Consider the following 16,938-nt stretch of genomic DNA (forward strand, 5'->3'; position numbering starts at 1 on the left):
TTTCTACCTTTGTTGTCTGGTCTTTTAATTTTTGTAATCATGTCTCTGGTTTCCACTTTCCTCTGTATTCTCAACTCTTTTTCCATTTCTCATTTCTTCTCTGTCCATATCCATCTTTCAGCTCCCCTCTGTGCCCCTATCCCTGCCCTGTTGAGCATCTCCCCTCTGTTTATTCTTGCCCTGTCCAGCATTACATCTCCGTGTCCCTGTTCTCCCCCTTGTCCAGCATGACATCTCCGTGTCCCTGTTCTCCCCCATGTCCAGCATGACATCTGTGTCCCGTGTTCCTATCCCTCCCTATGTCTAGCATCTCCCTTCTTCTCTCTTATCCTCGCCTGCCCCTTCCATCCAGCTTCTGACCTACCTTGTCCTTCCTTCCATGGTCTTGTCCTCCTCCTCTGTCCTCTTTCCATCCAGCCTTTGCCCCTCCTTGCTTTCTCTCCCTTCCCATCTTTTCTATCCTCCACTGTCCAATCTCTGTAACCCCTCAATTCAGCGTCTGCCCTCCTTTTCTGTCTCCTTTCCATCCAGCCTGTGCCTCCTCTCTCCACACCTCTTCTGTGCAACCACTGTACAGTATCTGTAACCCCCAGTCCATTATCTGCCCTTATGTTCTGTCACTTTTCCATCCAGCCTTTGCCCTCTCTCTAACCCCACCTCTTCCATCCAGCCACCGTCCCATCTCTGTAATCCCCAATCTAGCATCTGCCTTCTCTCTGTGCCTCCTATCATGACATCTCTGCTGCTACAGGGCCAGACTCGCCATTGGCATGGCTGCCGGTCCCAAGCCCTCAATGTCACTTCCTGTTCCAGGGCAGAGCAGGCAGCCTGCGCCAATGAAGAGAACGTCCTTGTGGTAAGTTTATCTAATTTTTTGTTGCTGCTGCTGAGGGGAAGCAGCAGCGGCTTGGGTGACCGCTGGAGAGAGGTGGGAAAGTCCTGAATAGACTTGCGATTTTTTGCTCAAAATGAATTGATTTGCCCATAACGATTAGGCGAATCAATTCAAATCATGATTTGGACAGCACTAGCGTAGAGCTGGCATCCCTTCAACTGCATGAGGGTGTGTCCTGGGTGTTGATTCCAGTAAGAGGTCATGTAATTTCAAACAAGTTTTCCATCTGGTGTGAGGGCAAGGCCATAGACCCCTTTTCCTGCCCTACACAAAAACTTCTTGAATACCTTCCACACTTTTCTGAGTCTGGTTTAAAAGCCAGTTATGTAGGGTTCACCTAGTGCAGTTGCTTTTTCAGAAGATGCAGCTTTTTCATTGAAGTTGCCTTATGGGATGGGACTTGGTTCCCTAAATCCCACCCCCTGTCAGTCCTGCAGTTCCTAATGAAGGTGTCAGATCCTGCTTCCGGTAGCCTTGGGGTTGAGGCTAAGACACTTTTACCAGAGATGGACAAGATTAGTGCGGACAATTGGTTCTCAAAGTGGTTCATGATGGCCGTGTCTTGGAGTGCGAGCAACCCCTGACCAATTGAGTTTTTTAATCTCCTTGTTAGTCTCGGTGGAAGACAAGGGCTGTCAGGGACGCCTTGTATTAGGAGTCCCACCACCCAAGAAAAGATTTGGAGTCATGGATAATATGCTGACATTTTTATCCCAGTGTGTCACAGTTGCTAAAAAGGCAAATAATGGTTATGAATTATTCAAAAAGGAACAGAGAACAAAAATGAGAATATCATCATATGCCTTTGTTTAGGTCCCTGGTGCAACCCTCACCTTAAGTACTGAACAGTTCTGGTCACACCATCTTACATACGATACAGCAGATCTCAAAAAGGTTCAGAGAAGCCCAACAAAAACATGGAAGGGTGATAGAACATCTCTCTTACAAAGATATGCTAACCAGATTGAACTCTTCAACTTGGAAAAAGCACAACTGAAAAAAAAGGGGGGAGGGGGCAAAATCAGTTTATGAAATCATGAGTGGAGGCGGAATGGTTAAATAAGGAATGATTGTATTTGTCAAACACAGAAACAAGAGGACACACTTTTAAACTACTACTACTACTTATCACTTCTATAGCGCTAGAAGGCATAGAGAATTTTTTTTTTATACAGAACATAAGTAAACGGAGTCTGTTGCCAGATGATGTAGTAAAGTAGAGACATAGTGGGTGCTCAAAACAGTATAACATAAAGCATAAAAAGTTTGTAGAGGAAAAGTACTTTTTAAAAAATTGCCAGGTAAACCTGGAAGAGCCATTATATGTCCCTGGAAATGAGCTATAAGAAAGATAGAATCAGCTGGTTACTTGTGTCCTGGATAAGCCACTTTCAGGAGATTCTTGGCTTTGAAACACCTTGGTCTGACTCAACACATCTTTTCTTATATTCTCCTCCTCGTTTAGCTCATATTCACACTAACAAAATTTCATTCAAATAATTTGTCAGTTCAGTGAAAAGGTATCAGAACCTGCAAATAATCCATGTTTTTTTCCTGTATCTGATGATAGGTGCTAGAATGCTACACGTGTTAAAAACAAAAAATACAACCCTTCCTCCTGAATTTACTCACACTTAATGGTTCTCAGGAGTGGTTTGAAAGTCATCCCTGTAACCAAATCTGTGCATGTTTTCACCTTTCCCCTGGTGTTCCACAAGGCTAATTATTTGTCCCTATTCTATTCAGTATATTCATGGCTCCCCTTTTAACATTAATTCGATCTTTAGATCTTGTTGCCTATGTATATGCGGATGATTTATAAATTGATTCTACCGTCATAATTGCGAGTATTCCTCTCCATAGAACATTAAACTTCTCAGTATTGCTAATTGGCCTTTCTACTGAAAAAATTGAACCCAGAAAAGACCAGAGCCTTGTTACTCTCACGTCCTGGATTCCCCTCCTAAGATAAACTTAGCAGGTTCCACAATTCAGTTTCAACCTACACTGCAAATTTGGGAGAGCTTTTGACACAACCCTTCCTTTTAATGCCCACATTTCTAATGTAGTTGTTGTTTTTCAAGCTTAAATGATTCATTCTGTACGCTATCTTTTTTCACAGCAAGCTCTTTGAATATTCATACACTCTTATTTCCAATTTGGATTACTGCAATGGCTTTTTTTATAGGATTAATTGAACTGAACAACATCGTCTTCAACTATTACAGTACACTGCAGTAAAACTTCTGTTGGTTCTCGCAAATATGATCATGTCACTATGTTTGTTTGTTTAAACTTGATGAATTGCCTTTTTTTAACAAATCAAAGCGATTCATTAGATAGATGAAAGAAAATGCATTTTCAATTCTACTTTTAAATTTTTTAATGAATACTCTGTTCTTAAACACGGGAAGATTGTTCCACAAAAATGGAGCCAAAAAATAAAAAGCACTTTTTCTTGTTTGTTCATAATAGTCTTGTCTTGGATTAGGTAAAAACAAGTCTCTGGTTGTTGAGCGAGCGCATCACTTATTCTTATCTTGACACACAAAACTCTTCAACTTTGTTTACCGAAGGCAGATTTGTTTGGATTCAGTACATTCAAAAATCTTTAGTGTAGTTGCCTCTAGGCTTTGGAATGCTCTTGCACCTCCCCTCAGACTGACAGTTCACTGATTTTCGCTCGGTGCTAAAAACCTTTTTATTCAAAGATGGTTTTCCTACTTCGTTCTTGTTAGAATTTCTCCTCTTTAGTCCTTTACCCTGAATCTGGTTCCAGCGAGTCCTGTATAGACCACATAACTTGGTGTTATTCTTTTAACTATACTTTCACCTTCTCTCTTTCCTTAATTAAGTTCCTACTATGCTTATTTTCATTACTTTTGCTTCCTTTGTCACTGCTACGTGTTTTTTACTTTTTGTATTTTACCGCTCTGAAGGTCCGCCACCCTAGGGATATCAAATTTTTAAAAACTTGAAACTTGGTTTATAACATATGATGAAATGATAACAGGAAATCTAGGACGAGTTTACCACAGCACTTAGTCTTTACAGTGTACTCTGTAGCTTGCCTTCCCCACAGAAGACTTTTGTGTACTGTGCTCTTTAGTCTGTATAGTTAACATTTTTACATTTTTTGTGTTTCTGTGCAGGATGTATGTTTTTGGAGGTTGGGTTCCACTCGTTATGGATGATGTGAAGGTAGCAACTCATGAAAAGGAATGGAAATGCACCAACACATTAGCCTGTCTCAACCTGGGTATGCACTTTAGGGCTGCATGTACGAGCAATGCATGCTATCAAGATATACCTATTGAGGGGGTGCTTGGGGCGGCCCGACCATTAGGCCAACTGAGGCGGGGGCCTCAGGCAGCACTCTTCAGGAGCGTCATCTCCCCGGTGTTACCCGGCAGCGATTCCTAAACGTTGCCCTGCCGCCGGCACCTGCCTCTTCCCTTTACTGCAGCTGCCTTTCTGAGTAACTTCCTGTTTCGTAAGAGGCTCAGGCTGGCCGCAGTAAAGGGAAGAGGCGGGTGCCGGCGGCAGGGCAACGTATGAGAATTGCTGCTGGGTAACGTCGCAAAGGGGAGGTGCCAGCAGCAGGTATGAAGGAGGGCAGCATCTCAGCCCAGGGAGGGGGGTGGTATCCTAGCTCTGCCTCAGGCGGCATCTTGCCTTGGGTGTGCTTATTCCTTTGTGAAAAATGTAAAATGTATGTGTGCTTTCTTCCCTTAAAAGCCTTATTCCCTTCTCCTTTCCAAAAGCAACTACCAGATTGGCTTTTTGAAAGAAAGGTCCAACCTTCTCCGCTTATGTTTGACTTCTTTTTTTTTTTTTGGGGGGGGGGGGGGGGAGAGGAGGCCATTAGCAGCACAGACTAATAAGACCTCAGGGATTGGTTTCTCTTTCTGCAGACTCCATGACTTGGGAACAAATTCTTATGGACACACTGGAGGACAACATACCTCGTGCCCGTGCTGGCCATTGTGCCGTAGCCATTAACACACGCCTCTACATCTGGAGTGGCCGTGATGGTTACCGCAAGGCTTGGAACAACCAAGTGTGCTGTAAGGATCTCTGGTATTAGAAACAGGTAAGATCAATGGCACAACCTAAGGTATGGGGAAATATGTACAAAAACCCAGGATCTTGCCTTGGTTGTAAGTTTGTGGTACTTTTGAGACAAAGGCTGAACCATTCTCTGACAGAACTGGAAAAGATGATTTTGAAACCCCCTTTATGGAGTGGTGCACTTCACCTTTCCGAGACTGACAAACCAGAATCTTCAGCACAAGAAATTAAATTTCCTGTATATCCTTAAACCAGTCCAGATGCATTGGTTATGTCCCCCTGCAAGCAGATGGAGACAGAAAAACATGCCAAAAAGAACTCTCCTGTCATGTAAAACTTGTACTAGAGTGCTGTCTAGCCAGAATTTCTGTCTTCAGCAGATGGTGCAGATGTCTTGACTGGTCTGATGTAGTGACAGTTGAAAGAACGGAATAGGCAGAGGGTTCTAGATTTTCTTCTCCTGAGTTTGTGTAGAGGCTGTATGCCTTCTGGGTGACAGCTCTAAAGGGCTGACTTCCTATGTCCCTACTTAGGGAAACCCCCTTGGCTTTGATCCTTGCTGATTCCAGGAACTCTGTCGCTGAAGAGAAGCTGATTGGCAGTCTTGGATCCCAATAGTGCATAGGGAAAGGCTGGTTAGGCTGCAGTTAACTTAATTAACAAATACAAAAAAGACAAAAACAAAAAAAGCCAAAACTAAGAACTTGGGGAAAGGGAGCGGTGTTTTTCAGAGTAGTTCAGCCCTGAGTTGTCAGCAGTCTCAACCAGATGGAGAAACACTTAACTCCCTAGCAAGGAATCAACAACCCCCCCTGCTTGTCTCCTCTGGGTGGGCTGGTATAAGTAAGGGGTGCCCCAATTGTAAGACTTGGCATTCGCTGGTTCCTATGTGAGTGCTGTGTTGTGAGAGCACAGTAGGAGGGGAGCAGCTGTGAATGGTGTTACCTGCATAGGGAAGCAATACAGGCAGCTCAAACTCCTCTCCAGTTCATATTTCTAACCCTCCTATAGCAGTGGCAGACCGTGAAGGGGAGAAAGTTGCACCGCAGGGTCTTTGCAGGTGCAGTAAAGGAAACTATGATGAGACCCGACCATATGATAATGCAGCAGATCCTGGGAGAGGGTGATGCAGTACCTGCAGAACTAACCACTATTTAAAATCTGGTAGAAGAGAAACTTACAGTACACAACCAGACAAAATCTCTTCTAGCATACAAAACATATGCACCCCCTTAAAACTGAGGCTCAATGTGTTTAATGCAGATTATATATTAATAAAAAAAATTATGTACTGTGAAGGAAAATGAAATCCTCCGTAACAGACACGGTTCTTACATTGCAGCTGCGGTTTTGTAGGCTACAGCAGGAGGGGCTGACATTTGGGCCTCTATTGCTTCTATGCCGAGCACTGGTCTAGGATGCTAACCACGTCTGCTTGTGAAGACTTTATTTTCCCTCACAGTACATATATATATTTTTTTTGATATATGATCTGCATTAAACACATCGAACCTCAGTTTTAATGGGGTATATGTGATTTGTTTGCTAGAAGAGATTTTGTTCGGTTGTGTACCTGCAGAACTGGCATGTTTACAAAAAGTAGATCTCTTTCTCTCTCTCTCTCTCTCTCTCTCTCTCTCTCTCTCTCTCAAACTGAGAGAGTGTAGACAGGCAATATTTTGCTCTGGATTCATTCTGCTGCTCCTGAGACTTACAGCTCACTATAGCAAAATCCTGGAAAGGAATCCCAGTGCAGGGAAGCTACAGTCTCCATGGTCTTGACTGGTCCCACAGCCATGTCCTAGACAGGAAAGAGGCGTGATAGGGAGAGCTGGCTGTTGAATTCCTGTGATGTTCAGACTCTGGAGGGAAAATGAGCCGACAGGTGTGTACCCAGAGTTGGTGTTATCTGGTAAGTCATCCAGGGAAGATGATTCCTCAGATCCACCTCTTCTAGTTGTTCTGCATCTAGGCTACCTCTTATGGGGCTCATCAGTGGTGAGCTTGTTTCCAAAGGAAGAATCAGTTGCCTTATCTTGCAAGTGGTGCCTTGCCTGGGCATCGCTGAAGAACAGGCTCCTTAAGCTTCAAAATCTGATTTCATTTTGAGAGAATTCTGAAACAATCCTGGGCCTTTCATTTTTCCCAGCCTATTTGAGTGATCGTGGCAGCGGACATAGACATTTTGGATGCCTAGGCCACCTGAAAAGTAGCAATGGCAAACTCCCTTCCCCTAAAAGGAGAGCAGGAAGAGAGTTTTCTTAGTAACAGCAGTGATTCGCAAGGCCATCGTTTAAGGATCCTCAGTATTGCAAGATGAAGGCATTGCTGAAGCAGGGCTTAGCATCTGCTAGTCAACGGCTCTAGGTGTGTGTAGAAGACTGGTGGCATGTGCTCTGCTGCACCTGTTATTGCAGTGCTCAGAATGCTTGGGGGAGGAGGGGCACAGACAGTGCTTTCCTAGAGTCAGGTATGGTCTCCTTTGTATATTTGCTTTATTACTTGGTCTAGATATGCAGCTGCTGCAGGAAGCCCATTTATCTCACTGGTTTCACCAAACAAAGGAACTGGAGATTTGTTTCCCTCTTCAAGGGGAAAGGCAAGCCAACCTGGCATGATAGCAGCGCCAGGCTAGATCCTTGTGACAATGGATGCCAGCTTGAGTGGTTGTGGGATCATTGCTTGGGCAAGGCAGCTCAAGGACTTGTGGGCAAGAGCAGAAGCAACATGGCTGATTCTATTCCCATGTATTTATATCCCGCTTCCATCAGTTAAGAATCTAAGTGGGTTACAACAAGATACAATACAAAATCAGGAATAGAAAGATCCATATATTATTAATCACTCAGATATTTTCAAAAATGTTTTTAGCGCTTTACGCAGTAAGTATGCTGGGATGGTTCATATTTGCTCTGGAATTGAGTTCCAAATTTTACTAGCCTGGTACATAAATGAGCAATCAAAGATTATTTTATAATGGACTCTTCCATATCATCATGCTGATCAATCTATAGACTGGTGGGTTGTGTCCATCTACCAGCAGGTGGAGATAGAGAGCAAAGCTTTGCCTCCCTATATGTGGTCATGTGCTGCCGGAAACTCCTCAGTATGTTCTCTATCTCAGCAGGTGGTGGTCACACACAGCAGCAGCTCTGGCTAGGTCTCCAAGCCTAATTTTTAGGTTTTGTTGAGTACCTGGGGTTGAGGGCTCTTCTTGAGCAAGTGCAAACCTGGTGGTGCCAGGTCCCTCCTTTTCTCCCCCCTCCTGCTGGCTCCGTTGAAAAAAAAAAAATTTTGGACGTCCTTAAGGGCGTTTATTTCGACGTTTATTTCAACGTTTATTGCAGCTACTCACTGGGACACCAGTTCGTTACAGCTCGGAGCGATAAGCAGGTAATTTTTACCTTTTTGTAGCGGGCAGGGGGTTCCCCGATCGGTCTCCACGTGGCCTATGGCGTCGGAGGGCGCAAAGAATCGCTCCCCGGAACGCGTGTGCGCTTCTAGTGGGGATGCGGGGGTCTTAAAGTGTGATTCACCCTTGTTGGGTGCCAGTTTGGAGGCCGGTCAGTGTCCCGGTTCTTCCTCCGGTGCGGCGGTTTTCCCCGCCATAAACGCCCATCCCCCGCTGCTCGCCTCCGCCATCTTGGCCGGCCACTCTGCTCGGACGGCTTCTTCTTGGGCCGCCCTTGAGGTGGGAGACGGCAAAAAAGCGGCCAAAGTTAAGCGCCGTTCTTCCCACGCGGCTCCTTCGCGGAGTGTTGCGCCGGACGCCATTTTGGATGTGCAGCATGTTTCTCCCCCGCTCTTGCGAACGCCGGTTGAGGGTGCGTCTAGGGCTGTGGCCCAGGCTGCTGAAGTGCACAGTCTGGGGGGTTTCTCCCCCGAGTTCATTTTGCTGCTGCATCAGGCCTTCCTTATGCAAAACGCTGCCCCGGCTCCCTTGTCCGATAAAGGGGTTGAGGCCCCCGGAAGTAAACGCCCCCGGGTGGATTTCCAGGCCTTAGAGGACTCTGTCTCTTCTGATGTAGATGAGGGCAGCGTATCTGGGTTCTCCCAACGGCCCTTTGGGGATTCATTGGAGGAGACGGATTCCCGCTCGGATGGAGCGGATGACCCCTCTGCAGCGTGGATTTTTTGCTCAGAGGACTTGCCCAACCTGTTAGTGCAGGCCATGAGCATTTTGAAGATTTCCTCTCTGGAGGACGTCTCTCCCTCAGCCCCTGTTGGCTCCGCCATTATGCTGGGGACGAAGCGCCCGCCTAGAACCTTCCACGTGCATGCCGCCATGCACACCTTGATTTCGGCTCAATGGGATGTCCCGGAAGCGAGCCTCAAAGTGGCTAGGGCTATGTCCCGCCTCTATCCTCTGCCTGAAAGTGAACGGGAGGCCTTTCTTTGGCCTACCGTGGATTCTTTAGTCACTGCGGTGACTAAGAAAACGGCGTTGCCGGTGGAAGGTGGCACGGCCCTAAAGGACGCCCAAGACAGAAGATTGGAGGCGGCCTTAAGGTCGTCCTTCGAGGCGGCTGCTTTAAGTTTGCAGGCCTCGGTTTGCGGCTCCTATGTGGCCAGGGCGTGCCTGACGATTGTGCAGCGGGCTTCCCCCTCGGATCCTTCCTTGAGGGCTGATTGGCCGGCCCTGGAATCGGGCTTGGCTTATTTGGCAGACTTGCTGTATGATGTCTTGAGAGCCTCGGCTAAAGGTATGGCTCAGACAGTCTCTGCGCGGCGGTAGCTTAGGCTGAAGCATTGGTCTACTGACCACGCCTCTAAGTCCCGCCTGGCTAAGTTGCCTTTTAAAGGCAAGCTGCTCTTTGGGGTCGAGCTGGACAAAATTGTGACCGATCTTGGCACGTCTAAGGGCAAGAGGTTACCAGAGGTCAGGGCTCGGGCCAGTGCTCGCTCCGGTAACTGCAGAGGACGGTTTCAGGAAGCCCGTCGGTACCGCCCGGGCAAGTCTGGCTCCTCTGCCCCCTCTTCCTTCAAAAGGAACTTCTCCCCCAAGCAGCATTCCTTTCGCAGAGACCGCCGTCCCGGAGGTGCGCCCTCCGGTCCTCCCCCAGGGTCTCGTACCCAATGACGGGGCCCTGGTCCATGGCCCAGTGCAGATTGGAGGACGCCTGTCCTCGTTTCTGGGCGAGTGGACCAGGGTAACTTCAGACGCTTGGGTGCTGGAAGTCATCAGAGACGGCTACAAGCTAGAGTTCTGCCGACCCTTAAGAGACGGGTTTGTACTCTCTCCCTGCAAGTCTCCGGTCAAAGTTGTGGCAGTGCAGCAGACTTTGGACAATCTGATCCGCCTGGGTGCGGTTGTTCCGGTGCCAGAAAATCAGCTTGGCAAGGGACGTTACTCCATTTACTTTGTGGTACCAAAGAAAGGAGGTTCTGTACGGCCTATCCTCGACCTCAAAGGGGTCAATCGGGCCTTGAAAGTTCGGCACTTTCGCATGGAGACTCTCCGCTCTGTTATAGCGGCAGTGAAGGCAGGGGAGTTCCTGGCATCCTTGGACATCAAGGAAGCGTATTTGCATATTCCCATCTGGCCTCCTCATCAACGCTTTCTGCGTTTTGCAGTCCTGGGCCGACACTTCCAGTTCAGAGCCCTCCCGTTCGGGCTGGCTACTGCTCCGCGGACCTTCTCCAAAGTAATGGTGGTCATCGCGGCCTTCCTGCGAAAGGAAGGAGTACAAGTCCATCCTTATCTGGACGACTGGTTGATCCGAGCCCCCTCTTATGCAGAGTGCGGCAAAGCTGTGGACCGGGTGATTGCTCTTTTGAGCTCCCTGGGGTGGATCATCAACTGGGAGAAAAGCCAGCTGCGCCCGACTCAGTCCCTGGAGTATCTGGGAGTTCGATTCGACACCCAAGTGGGCAGAGTGTTCCTGCCAGACAATCGGATTGTCAAGCTTCAGGCTCAGGTGGATCAGTTCCTAGTAGCCTCTCCTCTTCGGGGTTGGGACTATGTGCAGCTGTTGGGCTCTATGACGGCCACGATGGAAGTAGTGCCCTGGGCCAGGGCTCATATGAGACCACTACAACTCTCTCTGCTGCAGCGCTGGTCTCCAGTGTCGGAGGATTATGCTGTGCGCCTTCCCTTGGACCCAGCAGTGCGCAAGGCGCTGAGCTGGTGGCTGAAGACAGAAGTTGTCTGCAGGAATGCCTCTTGTGACCCCGGAGTGGATTGTCGTCACGATGGACGCCTCTTTGACGGGCTGGAGAGCCCACTGCTTGGGAAGGACAGCGCAGGGGCTCTGGTCTCCTGCAGAGGCAAAGTGGTCTATCAACCTCCTGGAACTCAGAGCCATTCGGTTGGCGCTTTTGGAGTTCCTCCCGGTACTGGCGTTGAAGCCAGTACGGGTCCTGTCGGACAATGCCACGGCTGTGGCCTATGTCAACCGCCAGGGAGGTACCAAGAGCGCCCCTCTAGCCAAGGAGGCCTGAATCTATGCCAGTGGGCGGAAGCAAACCTGGAACAGCTGTCAGCAGCCCATATTGCCGGAGTCATGAATGTCAAGGCGGACTTCTCAGTTGCCATACCTTGGATCCCGGAGAGTGGCAGTATCGGCTCAGGCGTTCTTGGACATCACGAAGTGCTGGGGCCAGCCGAGCCTAGATCTGATGGCGTCATCGGCCAATTGCCAAGTGCCGCGCTTTTTCAGCAGAGGACGGGACCCTCGATCTCTGGGAGTAGATGCTCTTCTCCAACAGTGGCCGACACAGGAGCTTCTCTATGTGTTCCCGCCCTGGCCCATGATGGGCAGGGTGCTAGACCGGGTGGCAAAGCATCCGGGCCGGATAATCCTGGTGGGTCCGGACTGGCCCAGACGTCCCTGGTATGCGGACTTGATCAGGCTCTCAGTGGACGACCCTCTGCGACTGCCAGTGGAGCAGGGCCTGTTGCATCAGGGTCCCGTGGTGATGGAGGATCCCTTCCCCTTTGGTCTTACGGCCTGGCTATTGAGCGGCAGCGTCTGAGGAAGAAGGGCTTCTCAGACAAGGTCATCGCCACTATGCTGAGAGCGAGGAAGCGCTCTACTTCTACTGCTTACGCCAGGGTTTGGCGTACCTTTGCAGCATGGTGTGAAGCAGGCTCACTTTCTCCCTTCACTGCTCCAATCTCTTCAGTGTTGGCGTTCCTGCAAGAAGGTCTGGAGAAAGGCCTGTCGCTCAGTTCCCTTAAAGTCCAGGTAGCGGCTCTGGCTTGCTTCAGGGGCCGCCTGAAGGGTGCTTCCCTGGCTTCGCAGCCAGATGTGGTACGTTTTCTCAAGGGAGTTAATCACCTGCGCCCTCCTCTGCACTCAGTGGTGCCTGCGTGGAATCTCAACCTGGTGCTAAGAGCCTTGCAGAAGCCGCCTTTTGAACCCTTGTCGAGGGCATCTCTGAAAGACCTGACGTTGAAAGCAGTCTTTTTGGTGGCTATCACTTCAGCCCGAAGAGTTTCCGAGCTCCAGGCCCTATCATGTCGAGAGCCTTTTCTGCAGTTCACTGAGGCAGGAGTGTCTATTCGCACAGTGCCTTCCTTCCTGCCGAAGATTGTTTCTCGCTTCCATGTGAATCAGCAGCTCTGTCTCCCATCCTCTCAAATATCTAGATGTGAGACGAGTCATCATCAGATACTTGGAAGTGACCAATGATTTCCGGAAGTCGGATCATCTGTTTGTCCTGTTTGCAGGTCCTTGTAAGGGTCTGCAGGCTGCTAAGCCTACAGTGGCAAGATGGGTCAAGGAAGCCATTGCAGCGGCTTATGTGGCCGCGGGGAAGGTGCCGCCTATCCGGCTGAAGGCTCACTCCACTAGAGCTCAGGCGGCCTCGATGGCAGAGGCCGGGTCCGTCTCCTTGGAAGAGATTTGCAAGGCGGCAACTTGGGCATCGGCCCATACCTTCTCCAGGCATTACCGCTTGACTGTGGCTGCTCGGGCAGAGGCCCGGTTTGGAGCTTCAGTGTTGCGGTCAGGGATTTCAATGTCCCGCCCTGGGTGAGTACTGCTTCGGTACATCCCACCAGTCTATGGATTGATCAGCATGATGATATGGAAGGTAAAATTATGTATCATACCTGATAATTTTCTTTCCATTAATCATAGCTGATCAATCCATAGCCCCTCCCAGATATCTGTACTGTTTATATTCTGGTTGCATTTCAGGTTCAAGTTTAGTCTTCAGTTCCTGTTCAGGAGGACTTCGTGTTCAAGTTTTTTCAATTGGATTCTTCAAGAGTTGAGACGAGTTTGTGTTACAGTGAGCTGCTGCATTCCTCTCCCCTCCGTTTTACGGGGCTGGATTGAGACCTAAATTCTGCCGGCGCTCCCTCCCACTTCGTGCGGCTATAGGGCAGCTTTGTACCCCTCCCGCTTCGGCGGTGTTAGGGTCAGTCAGCTCCTCCTGCGGTTGCAGGATAAGCCAGATCCCTCCGCATCGGCGGGGTGGTGTCCCTTCCCCGCTCCGCGGGGATGAGCTGGACGGATTCCCCTCCCCCACTTGTGTGGGGATGAGCTGGGTTAATTCCCCTCCCCCGTTTCGGTGGTGGTGAGCTGGGCAGAGTGTCCCTTTGTGGGTGTAATTCTCTAAGTGCTGAGTCCTGCGGATGGAGCTTTGATATCGACATACTGAGGAGTTTCCGGCAGCACATGACCACATATAGGGAGGCAAAGCTTTGCTCTCTATCTCCACCTGCTGGTAGATGGACACAACCCACCAGTCTATGGATTGATCAGCTATGATTAATGGAAAGAAAATTATCAGGTATGATACATAATTTTACCCTTTGGCTGATGGAAAACCTAATGTTGAAGAAAATGAGTTCATCCTGAAAGTTGGATAAGCCTGGAGGCTCGTGCCAAGAGCGCTCCAGCCATTGCTCATGGGCAGAGTGGTGCATGTGTTGTCTGACACAGAGGTTGCATGGACATAGAGGGGGTCCCCCCACTGCCTTGGCATCGAGTGTTGATATTGGCCTCCTAGGTTGAGCATCCTCTGACCTTTCCCGAGGACATGGAAGGATTTGATATTGTCCATGACACTCTTAAAGCTCATTTACTCGTTTTTGTGATTGGAGACCTTGATGGGTCAGGCCAGTGGGTGGCAGTCATGATTGTAACTCTAAACCTTTCTCTGGCTCTCCATAGGGAATTCTGTTTTCTCTCTCAATTTTATTTTATTTGCTTTCTATCTGAATTGTAGTTTTTTTCTGTTTGATGTTTGATTTTTGAATTGTAAACTGCTTTGCTTGATTCTGAAAAGCAGTGCATTAAAAGTTCAACAAAAGATAAATGCCATTTGTTGGGTGGAATCCAAGAAGCACTGACATTGGTCCTCAAAGCATGAAATCGATCACTAGTACATCGACCTTGCAGGTACCCTAGAAGCATCCAGTCCATGAGAGCAGCTTCCCTTGCAGGGACTCGGAGTGGATGTGCCAGCTTCCTCTAAGCTAGGACCAGTCCTTTGAATCTACCCCGACTTTGAAGGTCTTGACCACTTGGTTGACCCCTAGCCTTTGCTGATGGTGGCTGCGGAGAAACAGCTCTGGGCAGTGCTCCAAGAGGAGATGACGCGCCTCTTGTCTCACCATGGTGCACAGGCATTGAGGGTGTTGGCATCAGGCCCTCTGGTGTTCTGGCTCATCTTGGAGATCCAAGCATTACCTATTGTATGGTCATCGACACCAGGGCCCAGAGGAGTGTCTGAGTCGGGTCCCTTAGAGATAGTGTTGATCTCTAGTCCCTTGGGGGAGGGAACTTCCTTGGGGGCCTCAGATGTCTCGTGTTCCTCAGTGCCCTAGCCCAGGGCCCTGACCATCCTGTCAGTGGATTGAGGCAGGTGCAGACTCAAGACTTCCATGGAGGAGTATTTTTTATGAATCGGATTTGAACCATTCTTTGATGTCTGAGGAAGAACCAGAGGGCCTCTTGCAGGAGGGATCTCTGACTCCTTAGACTCTTCTCTACCACATGAAAGGAGGAGGTCTCCTCTTGAGGAGTTTTCCTACATTGATCTAGATGGTTGGATATAAATGAATAATAAATACATAAATGGTTAAGTCCATCCCATTTAATTTGGAGAATGAGAGAATAAGCCCAGAACTGAGTTGTTGAACATCCTCAAGTTCACTTCCAAACCAAAAGATGCTGTGACAGTGCTCATACACAGAATCCTTCAATCTACAGACGTGTGAGAACACTCCTCCCCTCTGTGCATCCTATTCATACGAAGGCAGCCTCTATGTACAGAGTCCAGAAAGCTCCTGGATTTGAGAACCACAGATTTCTCACTTGTTTCAAGATGGCTAAAACAGCCCTCAAAGAGCCAAGAGTTCCAAGATTCATTCTTTGGTGCCCCCAGGGAGGGAGGTTAGGACATTGGATTATTTTTGGAGGAAAGTATTTCAGAATGCTATGCTTTTCATCCTGCATACATTTTTTCCCTGCTCTTCATTAACATACATATGCAGAACACAATGAGTGTGGCGGAGATCACAGACACCCTTTATGAGGGTAAGGCTGCAGAAGTTTTGAGAGCTAGTAGCCAAGTGGAAAAAGCACCATGGTCTGGTAAACCTATGATGCTTTTGACCTGGTGTCCAGGGCCTCCGCAATGGGTATTGGCATGCACAGACTTGCCTGGCTGCGTGTCTCAGACCTAGAAATGGATAGTGATAGGAGTGTACTACCGTCCACATGGCTAGGATGGACAGACAGATGTAGAAATGTTATCAGAAATTAGGGAGGCTAACAAACTGGGGAACACAATAATAATGGGTGATTTCAATTACTCCAATATTGACTCGGTAAATATGACATCTGGGCACGCTGGGGAGGTTAAATTCCTTGACAAAATCAAGGAGTGCTTTATGGAGCAGCTGGTACAGGAGCCAACAAGAGGAGGAAAAATTCTAGACCTATTCCTTGCACATGATCTGGTGCAGGAGGTAATGGTGTTGGGGCTTCTTGATAACAGTGATCATAATATGATCAGATTTGATACCGGCTTTGGAGTAAATACAGTTGTGTGGTAGCCATTTTAGTCCACTTTTAAAGGTAATCAATAGAAATCAAACAAAATAAAACATGGAAAAGAAAATACGATACCTTTACTTATTGGACATAACAATACATTTCTTGATTAGCTTTCGAAGGTTGCCCTTCTTCGTCAGTTCGGAAATAAGCAAATGTGGTAGATGACAGTATATATAAGTAAAACATTCAAGCATTTCATTGACAGTCTAACAGGGTGGGGATGGGTAGGGAGGCATGCATGGGAACATCAAAGCATTTCAGAGATAATCTAACAGGATGGGGGTGGATAGGTGAGAGGAGGGTGATAAACATAGCAATACAACTTTATGGTTTATAATGGGCTAGAAAACATAGTAACATAGTAAGTGACGGCAGATAAAGACCTGAATGGTCCATCTAGTCTGCCCAAGCATAAAAGACACAATTTACTCCCCCCCCCCCCCCTTCAGCAGTTCTCTCTCCCAAAACCCAGATCTTTGTTAAGTCCTGTCTGTTGGGTGTCAAAATATTCAATCATTCTGACTTCAAAGGTTTTACATTCCTGTATTGTTTTAAAGTTACCTTTCAGGATTCTTACTATGAAGTCACTGGTACAGTGATCTGGTTTTGTAAAGTGCTGGCCCACAGGGGTGGGAACCCGGCTGGCCACCGGTATTGTTCATGTGATGTCTATGTAAATTAAATCTTGTCTTTAGCATCTGGCCTGTTTCTCCAATATAGCATCCTTCGTTACATTTTTTACGCTGAATGATATATACCACATTGGAAGATAAGTATGTGAAATATTCCTTTATGTTGAATATTTTTCCTTTGTGAATGACTGTGGGGTCTTGTGAAATGTTTTGCCTTAGCTTGCAGCTGGATATATTGCATGGATGTGTGTCGTTCTCTTCTTTTTCAGTCTGTGTTAGGAGTTTACTTCTGATTAGCTTGTGTTTCAAGTTGGGTGGCTGTCGG

The 16,938-nt window shown here is 47.9% G+C and overlaps 1 protein-coding gene across 1 annotated transcript in view; it reads left to right on the forward strand.

Annotated features, from left to right (window-relative positions):
- HCFC1 (host cell factor C1) overlaps positions 1–16,938 on the forward strand; it is a 495,616-nt gene that overhangs the window by 121,830 nt on the left and 356,848 nt on the right. The window contains 2 exon segments of the mRNA XM_030192062.1: positions 4,048–4,154; positions 4,810–4,988. Of these exon segments, the coding sequence (XP_030047922.1) occupies positions 4,048–4,154; positions 4,810–4,988 (286 nt within the window).

This window comes from Microcaecilia unicolor, chromosome 2 (assembly GCF_901765095.1).
Source record: "Microcaecilia unicolor chromosome 2, aMicUni1.1, whole genome shotgun sequence".
NCBI lineage: Eukaryota > Metazoa > Chordata > Amphibia > Gymnophiona > Siphonopidae > Microcaecilia > Microcaecilia unicolor.